The 15,327-nt window shown below is 39.1% G+C and overlaps 1 protein-coding gene across 1 annotated transcript in view; it reads left to right on the forward strand.

Annotated features, from left to right (window-relative positions):
• PRMT3 (protein arginine methyltransferase 3) overlaps window positions 1–15,327 on the forward strand; it is a 98,267-nt gene that overhangs the window by 1,311 nt on the left and 81,629 nt on the right. The window contains exons 3-8 of the mRNA XM_008148971.3: window positions 694–776; window positions 2,705–2,754; window positions 4,192–4,294; window positions 6,258–6,417; window positions 8,423–8,567; window positions 12,985–13,050. Of these exons, the coding sequence (XP_008147193.1) occupies window positions 694–776; window positions 2,705–2,754; window positions 4,192–4,294; window positions 6,258–6,417; window positions 8,423–8,567; window positions 12,985–13,050 (607 nt within the window). The remainder of the gene's footprint in view (window positions 1–693; window positions 777–2,704; window positions 2,755–4,191; window positions 4,295–6,257; window positions 6,418–8,422; window positions 8,568–12,984; window positions 13,051–15,327) is intronic.

A 15,327-nucleotide genomic window follows, 5' to 3' on the forward strand; every position in this document is an offset into this window, starting at 1 on the left:
ACTTCTTTGTGACAGGCTGCATAAATGCTGCAAAAATGACCGGTCTTGGTAAACATTTGTTGAAAGCTAACTGCTGCATGGCACTGTGCGAGGCATAGAAAAGAGATACGCAGCTTCTGTGCTGCGTATGCCTACTTTGGGTCCTTCAGTTTTACAGGTCACATAATCGAGACTTGGTCCTCACAGTGTCTGTAATGCAAGTACTTTGGGAACACTACAAGATCACCTTTGAAGTACAGCACTTAGGGAATATGCCAGCTGTAAAATTACATTTTATGCGTTATTTCTGAAAGTACTTTGAGCTTTGCCAGTTCAAAGCCTCCAAAAACAAAATTGATACTTAAGAAGAAAAAGAGTCTTACATAGGGAATTTTCATATCTTGAAAGAAACAATCTATCAAAGGGAGTTCTCTTTCTTAAAAGACTTTTGGTAGATTCAGTGCTTTTAATCGGCAAATAAATTACCTTTGACATTTAATGGGTAGTTGGTTTGTTTTAGGTGTAAAATGGAACTGAGAAGTACTGATTCCCTCTGGTTCCTGACTCTACAGAGAATGTTTGTTTTCTCTTGATTGGGAGTAAAACTAGAAACCAGCAGGTTGGGGGGTAAAGGGATTGTATGTTTAACATAAAATCAATATTTAGACTTCCTGGGGACTTTTTCACGAAGCTATTTATTGCTTGATTTTTCAGGTTATTTACATCTGCTGAAGAAACATTTTCGCACTGTAAGTCTGAGCATCAATTTAATATTGATACCATGGTCCATAAACATGGTGAGTATTTTTTAGAATAAGGAACATTTTAGTTGTGAAATTTAAGTTCAAACTATATTTTTCCAGACCTTTCCTTTTCTAAACAATAGTGAAATATATAGCAACAACCTATCTTTTTGTGACAGTGGCCTTTGAGGAAAGATTAAATATAAGTCATTCTTCTAGGTAGGATTTCACTGTAAGCTTATATTGACTTCACAATTCAAAAGGAAGTCAATATAATGATTGCATTTTTATCATATAAATATTAGAATTAAGGAGAGTAGGAGAATATATTAGAATTAATGAGAGCAAACATAAAGTTGGACTTGGGAAAGGAGGTGGAACATTATGAAAAAAAGACAACTTACCAAGTCAAAGCATAACGTGAAATTCAAGGCATACAAGGTCGAGTTTTATAAGGAGTTTTGTAAAAGATTATAGAAAAAGGATTGATGAAATTAAGGTGGTAAGTAAAATATTTAGATGATGATCCTTTTGAGACTTGCATTTAACCATACCTATTTTACTAATAAAGCCTTCCACTTCTTTAAATGGATGTAGAAGACCTGCACTCTTCCACTAAAATTAAGTACAGAATTGTTTTTTTGGCCCCTGCATTTACAACTGCAAAGGACATTAGATAAACGTGATATAATATGTTTATAAATTGTAAATTTAAGTGCAGCTACTTTTGAAAGGCATGGGTAACTTAGTCTCTTGGATTTTTTTTTTCATGTTTTTAACAAGCATTTTTAAAGTAAGACTTGGAATCATACTGTAAATATAACTTTGTACTAGAGGCCCAGTGCTCAAATTCATGCACCAGTGGGTTCCCTCGGGTGGCCTGCAGGAATAGGGCCCCAGCTCACACCCCCAAGCTCACAACCCCAGCTTGCGCCCCCAGCCTCGCAGCCCCGCCTGGCACCCTGCCTTAACCTGGCACCACCCCCTCACCTGCTCCACCAACCCACCTGTGGGGCCATCGATTGGGGCTGGGCCCCCCACCTGGCTCCCTCAGTGCCTGGGAGCCAGGCGGCGGCCCCATCCCCCACCACCCCCGCTGGTCGCCATCTGCGGGGTGATCGGAGGGGTAATTGGGCCCCTGCTCGCACCCGCCTTGGCCTGGCACCGCCCACTCACCTGCTCCACCATCCCACCGCGGTCCTGCTCTCATTGGGGCCCATGGGGCCAGCAGCGCCTTCACTGCTGCCCACTGCCAGCGCTGCATGTCCGCCGCCTGCCATGTTCTGCGCCACCCCCTGGTGGTCAGTGCATGTCAAAAAATTTTTGTATGCTATTATGTTCCTCATACAACATTTCTCAGGAGAGATCTGTTGGATTGCTAGTGACTGGAACTCAAACCTGAGACCCTTCAGTGCTCAGGTCGATGCTCTAACCACTTAACCACTGGCCAAGGCTGTTTTCCCCTGTTTTAAATGCTCTTTCATTTCTGGAAAGATATGGGAACCAGATAACAAGCCTCATTGTTTTCCAATATGCATCATTTAACTTAATGTTAAAGCTAATACACTTTGTATACTCCATATTCTGGCTAAATTATAATTTGGTAGGCACTGTAAAAACTGGGGATGTAGAAACTAAGTTCTAATATCAACTGCCCTATACTTGGAAAAGTCTGTGACCTAAGTTTTCTGATTTGTAATGCTCTTAGAAATGAGAAGAATTCTAAAAATTAATTTTCCATATTTTAGAAGTGCAAGAAAAACATTAAAAAATTGTCATTTATGTTAGCTGTTTCTCAATTACAATATTCAGAAGTATCAAAATTACTATTTCTAGTTCTTAATAAGAAATTAAAAATATTATAAGTTGTAGTTTAGAGGACAGAAATATTTTATTGTCTAACCAGAGAAGCCACTATAGAACAGGTCAGTTAAACAAAACACATGTTAAAATAGGTAAATTATCTTTTTTTCCCCCTTTAGGACTTGAATTCTATGGATACATTAAACTAATAAATTTTATTAGGCTTAAGGTAAGTTGGTGACTTAATTTACAATTTTGTTTTGAAACTAAAGAAATACCACTACCAGTGGTGTCTAAAAGAATACGAAGAACTGCTTTACAAGAAACTGTTAAATTTGTCAGACATCATATTGGAATCATGGACATTAGGAAATGCCACAATATACAGGACCAAGTAAATCAGGGGTTGGGGAACCTTTTTTCTGCCAGGGGCCATTTGGATATTTATAACATCATGGGCCAAAATTATCAACTTAAAAATTAGCCTGCTATATTTGTTCAAACATTTAATTAACTCACCCCTAATACCTTGGCAGGGCCAGACCAAATGATTTCACGGACCTTATAGGCCCGTGGGTGAGATGTTCCCCACCCCTGAAGTAAATGGATGCACACCATGCTTAATAAGTGTCATTTTTAACTGCATCTAAGAGATGAATCAATGTTATATATAAAAAAGTAATTCAGAGTCACAAAAAGGGGAAATACTAAAAGTGTTTCTGTAAAATAAGTATTTATAATGCCACTTCCTCCAGATCCAAACAATATAAAATTGTGCAGTGATACCATTGATTAAGCAGTCATCCAATCAAGTTAAGGAAATGACAATTGAACATAGACTCCTTAAATAGAGATTTTGTGTAATGTCAACATGATTTCCTTTTTTGTTTAATTTTCCTAGTTTTTGCTAAGGGAATTTTATGATTATACTAGGGGCCAGTGCACGAATTCATGCACCTTGAAAGGAACTGTGGGCTGCGAGGCTACAATTTGGCACAGGGGTGGGTCTCGGCCCATCATTTGTGCCCCCGCCCGGCCCTTACTGCCGCGGCCCCCGATCCCTTTTCTGCCGGCAGCTCCACTCCCGCCTCTGCTCCCACGTGCTGACGGTGCTGGCCCCGCTTGCACCCGCTGACAGTGCCAAGCAATCAGGACCGACACCAGGTGCGAGCAGTGGGTGCAAGTGGGCTGTCGCCAGCAGCAGGTGCGAGAGGCAGCTGCTGGTCCCGATCGCCCCTCAGGAGCAGGGGGAGGTGGAGAAGCCCTGAAGGGCGATCAGGGCTGGCAGCCACTCTTTTCACCAGCTGACGGTGCCGAGCGATCAGGACCGGCACCGGGCGCTGGCAGCGGGTGCGAGCGCCGGGCAGGACCGTGGCACATGGGAGCAAAGAATTTTCAGTAACCACCAGAGGCTTGCCCCATGACAGTGACCAGCGCCCCGCTATGTCCTGGCGCTCCTGCTCACCTGCTCCACCACCCTGCCGTGGCCAACACCTGCCATGTCCTGCCTGCTGCCAATGCCCGCTGAGTTCCGCATGCGCCCCCTGGTGTCAATGCATGTCATAGCGATCGGTTGTTCAGTTGTTCTGCCATTCGGTCTATTTGCTTATTAGGGTTTTATATGTATAGATGCATTGAAAAAACATGCAATTAATTTTACATCTAGAATCCTACAGTTGAGTATATGAATTCCATATGTAATCCAGTGCCTTGGGAAAAAGAAGAGTATTTGAAGCCAGTATTAGAAGATGACCTTTTACTTCAGTTTGGTAAGATGAATATATCCTTTCTGGAATATGTTTCAAATATTATACTTACTTAAAGAAAAAGTAAACTCCATTTTATTCACTCAGATTTCATTAGTTTTTCCCTACTCTTCCCTTTCTGTTCCAAGATCCCATGTAGGATAAACAGTATATTTAGTTGCCATGTCTCCTCAAGCCCCTCTTGGCTATGACAGTTCTCAGGCTTTCCTTATTTTTGATGACCTTGACAGTTTTGAGGGTTACTAGTGTACAAAAATTTAAAGTAGAACATGATTTGCATAGTTCAAAGTATCATCCCAAGAAATTTTATTTTTGTTAATCCTTATCTGAGGATATTTTTTCCATGGATTTTTTTTTTTCCTGTTTTTTAGAGAGGGTGGAAGGGAGGAAATGGAGTGGGGGCTGGGGGGGAGAGAGAGAGAGAGAGAAAGAGAGAAAGAAAGAGAAACATTGATGTGATAGAGACACATCAGTTGGTTGCCTCCCACATGCCTGGGATTGAACTTGCAACCCAAGTACATGCTTATGACCAGGAATCAAACCCAAAACCTTTTAGTGCACAGGCCAGTGTTCTAACCACTGAACATATCAGCCAGGGCCCAAGCAATTTATTAATTACAAAGGAGATGTTAACTTTTCAGTGGAGGAATCCAGCAGACCACAACCAAGTGATTGAGGCAGGCATGAGTTTGAATCTTAGTTCCTTCATTAAACAGCTGTATAACTTTGGGCTAGTCACTTAATTTTTCTAAAATTTATTTTCCCCATGCATTAATCCAGGGATAATTATTTACAGTTTAGCTTTCCTTTGAGGATTAACTGAGATGTAATGCATGTACATGAAAGATAGCTGGTAATCAATAAATATTAGGGTTTTTTCCTTCCACTTTTTTGTTTCTTCCAGTATTTGGTTCCGTATAATTAATGCTTATTTATGTGTTCAATTTAGCCAACTAATGAAAAACATAGACTAACAGCGTGCTCTTTAAATTCAAATTGAAGCAGTTTGGATTTATACATTGATTTAAAGTACTTTTACTAATTTTTTTTTCAATTGGTTGCATAATAGGCATTTAGTATATATGTATTTATTCCTAACATATTTATATATTTACTAGTGGCCCAGTGCACGAAATTCATGCACGGAGAGGGGTTCCCTCAGCCCAGCCTGCACCCTCTCTAATTGGGGACCCCTTTGGGGGACGTCTGACTGCCGGTTTAGGCCCACAGGGATCGGGCCTAAACTGGCAATTGGAAATCCCTTCGCAAAGTCAGACTGCTGGCTCCTAACTGCTCACCTGCCTGCCTGCCTGCCTGCCTGATCGCCCCTAACTGCCTCTGCCGGCCTGCCTGATTGCCCCTAACTGCCTCTGCCTGCCTGATCATCCCTAACTGCCCTCCCCTGCCGACCTGATCTTGCCCCCAACTGCCCTTCCCTACAGGCCTAATTTTGCCCCCAACTGCCCTCCCCTGCCGGCCAATTTGGTTCTGATTGGTCAGTTTCTATGCCAGTCAGCGTCAAAAGCTCTGCCTCCTAGGCAGCCATTGGCTCCTCACAGTTCACCCAGATTTGGTTCTGATTGGTCGGTTTCTATGCCTGTCAGCGTCTCCGGGCCTGATCAGAGAGGCGGGGCTGATCAGCAGCCCCTGCAGAGGCCCGGAGAGAAACAGAGGCGTGGCTGCTGGTGAAGCCCGGAGAGAAAAAGAGAGGCAATGGCTGATCAACAGCTGCCACAGAGGCTGCGGATCAGACCCTGCCTCTCTCCGGGCTTGATCTGCAGCCCCCTCGGCAGTCAGTGTTGAGTGGCTGCACCTGCACCAGCGGCAGTCAGTGCTGGGTTGCCGTGGCTGCAGAACTGACTTCTGGTGTTCACTCGAGCCTTCAGTCGTTTTAGATGTGACGGACCCTGGCTCTTTATATATATGGATTATAAGATGGCCTGATAATGTCCATTTATTTTTTTAGATGTAGAAGATCTTTATGAACCAGTGTCAGTCCCATTCTCATTCCCCAATGGACTCAGTGAAAATACCTCTGTTGTTGAAAAATTGAAACATATGGAAGCCAGGGCACTGTCTGCTGAAGCTGCATTAGCTAAAGCGCGTGAGGATCTTCAAAGAATGAGGTAATTTATCAGTCTATAAAAAATTAATTGTTTAGACCGACCCAAAATAATACAGCTAATAATAAAATAGGATTTGGTAAGACATTTTATATATTGGAAAATACAATATAGATATTTAATTTTAATATATTAAAACGATACAACAATATTTTTATACTTGTGACATTGTTGATTAACATAAAGTTCTCATATACTTTATCATTTTATACTAATGACTAGAGGCCCAGTGCATGATTAAATCATGCATGTGTAGGGTCCCCTAGGCCTAACCTGCCATCCAGGCCATATCCACTGCCCCGCAAAGTCTAGCACGCTCCGCGGACACACAGCTCCCCACTTTCGATCACAGGGGAGCTAGGTGCCTGTCCGCTGGTGCACCAGGCCGTAGAGAAGCTTCCTGCGCGGCGGAGGCTTCTGAAAGGCCTGGTGCCGGAGCGGACAGGCACCCAGTTCCCCCGCTTTTGATGATCCGTGGCGGGACATGGGCTCGCTGTCCCAGAGGCCCCTTCTGTGCTGCAGCCCAGCCATGGCGCAGACTCTGAGCTCGCGCCGCCGCTGGCGACGCAAGCTCAGCGTCTCACCGGCCCAATCGGCCACCCCGGCCACTCCAAGTCCCGCCCCTCCGCGCCTCCTGGCCAATCGTGGGCATAGCGAAAGTACGGTCAATTTGCATATTTGTCTATTATTAGGTAGGATAATTGTCTTCTTAAGTGTTTTTGTTCTTTGATGCTGCCTTCCTTTGAATTACCCTATTTCTAATAGATTTTTCTATTTTGCTTTTCCTCTCCTAGGCTTTTTTGTTGTTGTTAATCCTCGCCCAAGGATATTTTTTCCATTGATTTTTAGAGAGAGTGAAAGGGAAGGAGGGAGGGGGAGAGAGAAAGAGAGAAACATTGATGTGAGGGCAACATATCGATTGGTTGCCTTCCGCTCATGTCCCAACCTGGGGGATGGGGTTCGAACCTGCAACCCTTTGGTGTGAGGGCCAATGCTCTAGCAACGCCGGCCGGGGCTGCTCTCCCAGGCTTTTAAAGTGGCAGGATTAATATTTTTATATTTGGGAGGAATATGGGGTTAAAATGTTTGTTTTTAAAGAATCAAAATATAATTATGGTATAGTATTTAATCAGAAAAACCAGGCACATATGATGGTTTTCTCCAGTGAGTAAGTTAGTATTCTACTGGCTTAGTACTTCTCAGAATTTAATGTGCATGTAAATTACCTGGGGATCTTGTTAAACTGTAGATTCTGATTCAGGAGGTCTCTAATAGGGCCTGAGATTCTGCCTTGTTATCAAGTATACGTCTAGCTTGACCTCCTGGATTTGTAATTTGGTTGTTGCCCGAGTACCCACTTGATGGTTTGCCAGAATGTTGAGTAGGAAGGATAGTATAGCTGATTGCAGTTTCCCTTGCCTGTTTCTGAGATTTTATGCTGGGTAACCTAGTAACCACCAATAACTCTACTGTCTGCATCTTTGCACTTCTTCCACATGCATACCTTACAGATTCTTAATATGTGATCAGAGAGGGAACTAAGTTTTAGAGCTGCAGTGAATGGTGTTGGTGTATGTAAATCTCAATTTGGGTCCACTTTCTGCCCATATAACCCTTTGATGAGATAATAGGTTTTAAAGAATATTAATAGTGTTGAAATATAGTATTACATTGATTCAGCTACTAAAATAAGCTTTTGGAATATTAAGAATAATAAAGTTGAGTAAAGGTAATGTGCTTATTTTATTCAGTTGAAAGATATAAACAGCTATAATCTGCAGTTGGCAGTGCTTTGTGGTTTGCAGAAAGAATGCTTACAACTGGGTTTGAATATGCCATTGCTTGAGATCCAGCAGGGGGAGCTTTCAGTTGCTTATGATAGAATTATTTAGAAGGCTCATCACACTCTACTCACTCCTGCTCCCCTTTCCTCTTCCTCAACCTCTAGCCTTCCCTTTTTCATGGTCCAATAAACCTGTCTCAAGGGTGTATTTCAAATTGATTACAGACAATTTGCTCAGGATTTTGTGATGAACGCAGATGTCAGAACCTGGTCGGCATCTACTACTGCCATTGCAGACCTTCAGGAGGATGAGGATGGTGTTTATTTCAGCTCATACGGGCATTATGGGATACATGAAGAAATGCTAAAGGTTAGAAAAGAGCACAAATGCACCAAATCCATAATTAAGGAAAATTTTAATAAGAGGTCCTTAATACATATGCTATAGAAAACTGGTTTCTGATTTTTTTGTGTGTGTGTTTTTTAATAGCTGCTTTTTAAATCTCTTTGGTGCTTGATAGCTTGTCTTGGGTTGAAAAGATTGCAGAAGCATCAAAGTCATTTAAGTTCTGTTTAAGATCATTATTAATCTTAATTATGGAATTACTTTTGCTTTAAATAGAACATTGGTAAAAAACAACTGCTTTAGTCTTCTCAAGAACAACTATTAAATATGAATAAATAAATTATACTTTTGCCTTTAAATGTACAAAGGAAATGATTAATTTTAGTGTTTTAAATAGCTATACTGATTTCAGTTGGGGCAAATAATTCCTTTGTACAAAGTTTAATTATAAGTCATTTTCAATTGTTATGGCATAACTCTTTTACATTTGAAATCATTGATATATAGAGAAATTTTCTAAATTGCTTAAATCAGGTATTTAAGTTTAGCTGGTTTTAATTTTTATAATAGTAATGTCCACATAAAATACAAGATTTCTAGTTATACCTGGTAGTTATAGATTTCTAGTTATATATTTCATCATGTATTATATTATACACTAGAGGCCTGGTGCACGAAATTTGTGCACGGGGGGTGGGGGGTGGTCCCTCAGCCCAGCCTGCACCCTCTCCAATCTGGGATCCCTTTCACAATCCAGGACTGCTGTCTCCCAACTGCTTGCCTGCCTGCCTTCCTGATTGCCCATAACCACTTCTGCCTGCCAGCCTGATCACTCCCTAACCACTCCTCTGCCAGCCTGATTGATGCCTAACTGCTCCCCTGCCAGCCTGTTTGCCCCTAACTGCCCTCCCCTTCAGGCCTGGTCCCCCCCCAACTGCTCTCCCCTGCAGGCCTGGGTCCCCCGCAACTGCCCTTCCCTGCAGACCTGGGTCCCCCCCAACTGCTCTCCCCTGCAGATCTGGTCCACCCCCAATTGCTCTCCCCTGCAGGCCTGGGTCCCCCCCCAACTGTCCTTCCCTGCAGGCCCAGTCGCCCCCAACTTCCCTCCTCTGCTGGCCTCGTCACCCCTAACTGCCCTCCCCTGCAGGCTTGATCGCCCCCACTGCCCTCCCTTGCAGGCCTGGTTCCTCCCAACTGCCCTCCCCTGCTGGCCTGATCGCCCACAACTGCCCTCCCTTGCAGGCCTGGTCCCTCCCAACTGCCCTCCCCTGCTGGCCATCTTGTGGTGGCCATCTTGTGTCCACATGGGGGCAGTCATCTTTGACCACATGGGGGCAGCCATCTTTTGTGTTGGAGTGATGGTCAATCTGCATATTACTCTTTTATTAGATAGGATTGTAAACTAGTAAGATGTCATTTTTCAATTTAGTAAAACTGAAAATAGCTAACTAGAGTAAAACAGATGTTGAAATATAAAACTTATTGAAAATTTTAGATGTTTATCTCTCTGAATTTTAGAATCCATGACCTTTTCTTGAAACGAACAAACAATTCCTTTCTAAATGATTCCTCAAAAGATTGTTTTGTTATGGAAGCCTCAAGACTATGTTCCCCTAAAACATATGTGTTTGAAATAACCAGGGGATTTAATAATGTATATATTTTGTTTCTTCAGTTTTGTAGATTCAAAGAATGAAGGCTTGCTGATTAATAGTAATTGTAATTAAGGTTTTTTTAAAGCAGTGCCATGTCATTTTTTCTTTTAGTAATGACATGTCATGTCATGGTTGTGCTTCTTGTTGTCACTTGGGTAATGGCATAGCATTACAAATAGTGGTTATCTTATTAGAACTACTACATTACTTTAAGTCCAGAGTGAAATTGTATAAAAGAAATTCACTTCATTTTTTTTTTGTGTGATGGTTGTTAAAATTAATTTTATTGTGTCTAGAATATTTTCCTTGAAGTAGTTAATCTAAGCCCATGTTTGTCCTTTTACATCACCCCATCAATCTGAATGCCATAAACCTTTAATGCCTTTGGCATAGAAATTGTGTTGCATTTTTCAGACAGATAAGGTTGAGACTCCCAGTAGATAGTACATATGAGTGTCTTTAGCACAGTATTCAGGAAATTCCAGTTTGAGCACTTATTTCCAATACTCTGTCCGGGATATTTGTAGTTATATATCAATAACTAAAAGATCTTTTTTAAAAAAAAAATTTATTGACTTTTAGAGAGAGAGGAAAGAAAAGAGAGAGAGAAACAGAGAAACATTATTAATTGGTACACATCATTTATACCTTCATTGGTTGATTCCTTTTTTTAAATTTAAATTCTTTATTGTTTAAAGTATTACATATGTCTCCTTTTTCCCCCATTGACCTCTCTCCCTGGCCGCTCCCACCCCCCAGCACATGCCCTCACCCCATACTGTCTGTGTCCTTTGGTTATACTTTTATGCTTGCATAAAAGTCCTTTGGTTGATCTCTTACCCCCGCCTCCCTCAACCCTTCCCTGCCTTCCCTGTGAGGTTTGACGGTCTGTTCAATGCTTCTATGTCATTGGTTGATTCTTTATATGCCCTGACTGGGGATCAAACCTGCAACCTTTTTGGTGTATGTGACAATGCTCCAACCAACTGAGCCACCCAGAAGGGTCTATAAAATTTTTTTTAATAGTCATAGAAATAATTCCATGACTCTTACTAGTCTTAAACCACAATCTTGATTTGTAGTATTGGAGCTCTAATTTTATTCTTTTTTTGTGTGTGTTTCTTGGTTTTAATATGTTGGTGCAAAAGATGATTTTTTAAAGTTCTGTTTAGTACATTATTTTGCAATTAAGTGTTACTCTTTTTGATGGAATGTATTTTTAGAAATGGTTATGAGGGATAGTCTTACATGCTTGCATTTTCGTATTCAGTGGATTTTTCTTTAAAACTTCAGTTACTAAATTCAAACTGCTCTGACTGAGGCACTATGTTAGGTATACTTTGGATTTCATGGCACCAGGGTGAGCATATGAACAGTAACAGATGGATATATAGAAAGAGCCTGGATGAAGGATTATAGTTGAGCAGAGCAGCAGTGCATGAACTTAGGACAGGAGTTGGGATGCTAATGAATAAGTTGGAGCAGCGGTGAAGCAATGTGATTGGTGAGGGTTTTCCAAGTGACTGGGTTCTTGACTGATGTTCCCCATTTATAGGTTTTATTGTGTCAGCAAAAATTACTGCTTATGGTATAAGAAGAGTATAAAAATGGCACAAATATATAAAATGCTATGTTTTTTTAAGTTTTAAAATTAGTTAATATGTGTAACCGTATTTAAACATTAGATTTCTTTTTAATAATTCTTAAAATCTTTCAGGAAAAGATTTAATAAACCTGATTTAAAATGTTGTTTATAAAGCCATTAGTAATAACCATCAAAAAGTGTGGAATTATGGAATTCCCCCTTTTTAGATCCAGTATTTAAGTAAAACAACTTTTCTTTTAATTTAAGACTTTTTTAAAATGTTTTTTGTGTTGTTTTTAAATCACAATATTGGCATAAAATTTTCTTAGGGGGGATGGATGCCTTATATAAATTTTATATTGTAGTATTCTGTGTAACTATTTTTTGTTTTAATGTACCTAGTGTGAAACCCAAAACTAGAATTTCTAGTTTGAGATACTTTTTTTCATTCTCATTTTACTCACTTGGCAACAGAGCCCTTTGCTGCTTAATTTGCTGTTCGTATGTATCTCAAGTGAGGTCATTTAAAAGGAAATCAGCTCTGTTCATGAACCAACATAAATGTTAGCATTCAGTGCCTGCCTTGTCGCAGGTCATGTGAGATTCCAGAGTGCAGAAGTCTCAGAATGTGAGCTGTAGGGCTCAAATGATTTACTTTTAAGCATCATTTTCTACTACAGACATTTGTAGAAGCAAGACAGGATTATAAATCAGATAGGTGCTGACAAATGACTTTCTTAGAAAAACCATACTCAGTTTAAGCTTCATTTTTCATATGTAACTTTACAGTTACCTATTTTGTGTGTTTTTTCCTCCAATATTTTAACATAACTCTAATCCAGGGAGCCAGGTTCTAGATTCCAAACCTATTTAAAGGAGCAAAATATCATGTTTATCTTCTATTAAATTTAACTATCAGTTGAAGTCTTATAATAATGCATGTCAAGATGAAAATGTGTACATTTTTAAGAATTTAGATTTTATTTGACTTTCAGTGATATTCTTAAACTTTTGTGTATGTTTTGTTGCTATTTCTGTTCTTATTGTTTTCTTTTAGGAAAATAAAATTAATCTTGGTTTTCTAGGCAGAAAGTAGCTATGGAAACTAACAATGTGTAATAAAATACCAAATAACTTTCTAAAAATGTTTTTATTTGTTTAGGCTATTCTATAAACACAAGTTTTTCTTTCTCCACCATAGGACAAAATACGAACAGAAAGTTACCGAGATTTTATATACCAAAATCCACATATCTTCAAAGACAAAGTGAGTGTCATAGGCTACAGAATTGTACATTTCATGCAGATCTTGGCAAGTAGAAATCCTCTCTTGAGTTATTGTGATAGCCATTGATTTAGTGAACTCCGGCTTTATTTCATGGAAGACTTTCATGATGTTGCTCTGTGGTTCAGAATACTGATAACAGAAATGCTGTTTGGTACTGTTATCATTCAGTATATTCTTTTCTTTAACTGAAATCATTAATTACAGTGACATAGCTTAGTTTCCAGATAATATTGCTTAAACCATATTTTTTATTTTCTGTGCTTCTTTTGAATTTCAAATATCTGATAAACCCCATACCAAAGCCCACTTTGCATTAATATTCCAGTTTGTTATTTAGTTAAAAATTAATAATTTTAAGAAGTTGTATGTAGGGATAAATAATGTAAGGTAGAGTTTATATTATGTGCTTTCTTTTAAGACCTCATTTATTTGCCCCTTTATGAGATACTTAAAAATTTTCAATTAATCTTCATACTGCCTCAGGTTATTTCAAAGATGATCTTTCACACTGTGTGTGTTTATGTTTGAAATTTGTATAATTTGTTTTTCCTCATGAATTTTAAAAAATATATTTTTATTGATTTCAGAGAGAAAGAGAGAGGGAGAGAGAGATAGAAACATCAGTGATTAGAGAATCATTGATCATTGATCGGCTGCCTCCTGCATGCCCCCTATTGGGGATTGAGCCTGCAACCCGGGCATGTTCCTGACCAGGAATCAAACTGTGACCTCCTGGTTCATAGGTTGATGCTCAACCACTGAGCCATGTCCACTGGGGAAGACAGAATTTTTTAATAGTTTTTCTATTTACATGCAAGTACTGGAAAAATTTTATTTAATATATATGTCTAAAAAAAAAAACCAGCCATTGTGGCTCAGTGGTTGAGTGTTGACCTGAGAATGGTTGAATTCTCAGTCAGGGCATATGTCCTGGTGGGGTGCCAGCTCCATCCCCAGTAGGGGGCGTGCAGGAGGTAACCAATCAATGATTCTCTCTCATTTATGTTTCTCTCTATCCCTCTCCCTTCCTCTCTGAAATCAATTTAAAAATTTTTTTAAAAGTTAGAATTAAAACAACACTTTGTTTTTAGTGAAGCAGTTACTGGTATGTTACCATTAGAAATTTTGCTTTCTATTTATAATGAGATTATGCTCAAATTTTTAATTTTATATTTTTCTTAATATCTGAACATAGAAATTAAGCATGTACTGGTCTGGGAATCACCAGTCTTGCCTGGCTTCTCAGGAACTAGCTATTTAATAATTTTAAAGAAGTGAATGTTTTTGACCCTCATCTGTAAAATGACTTTTAAAGCCCTTTTGGTTCTAAAATTGTATTATTTATAAGATTGATCATTGAAAAATTACATAACTATGAATATTTCTGTGTATATGGAGCACATCTTACTGGGTTCATAGACCTTATACACAGTCACTTTCTGCTTCTTGTTTTTCATTTGTGATAGTATTATAGAAATGTTGTATATATTATATATATTTTCAGACAAAATACATGACCGGGGAAAGCATAAAATGTTTATTACTATTTTGTCTTCTGTTTGCTGCTCTTACTGAAGATATTAAATCTGCCAAAGTCAGAAAAGAACTTATTAATAAGTTGAGAGTATATTTCTTTAGTTCTTTGCTTAAGACGCTTTTATTTAACTTATCGATGTGCAATTAGTTTTGCTTGGCATTTATGGTTTCTCAAAAATATACTGTAATGTAAAATATTACATATATCAATTTCTAACTCCTTAAAGCACGTTCAAGAGATGATTTTATGTAATTAAAAATATTAAATCTAGGGCTCATATTTTTCAATGATTTGGGATACTTTTCTATTATACTATGGGTACAGATTTAGAAAATATACTACCATATATTTAAATAGCATTTGATAATTTATAGGTTACTTTCAAACATGTTGCCTCATTGTTCCTATACAATATTCTATTTACCTCCATTTCACACATGAGGAATCTTGACGCCAATAGGGTAATTGACTTTTCCTAAAATAGGCCATTAAAAATAAACAAACGTGAAGGGATTTAGTCCTAGTCTAGTGCCCTTACCCTAGGCCACTACACTTCAGTACCATTATGTTGAAATTGAATGAGTAATTAGGGTCGCATTCATTAGTTATATTTTAAGTCACACTATTTTTTATATAGGTCATACAGTTTCTGTTCACAAAATTACTTAAATATAATTCTTTTAAAATGTATGAAATAGGGCTCTCCTAAGTTTTATTAC

The sequence above is a fragment of the Eptesicus fuscus genome, chromosome 13 (assembly GCF_027574615.1).
Source record: "Eptesicus fuscus isolate TK198812 chromosome 13, DD_ASM_mEF_20220401, whole genome shotgun sequence".
NCBI lineage: Eukaryota > Metazoa > Chordata > Mammalia > Chiroptera > Vespertilionidae > Eptesicus > Eptesicus fuscus.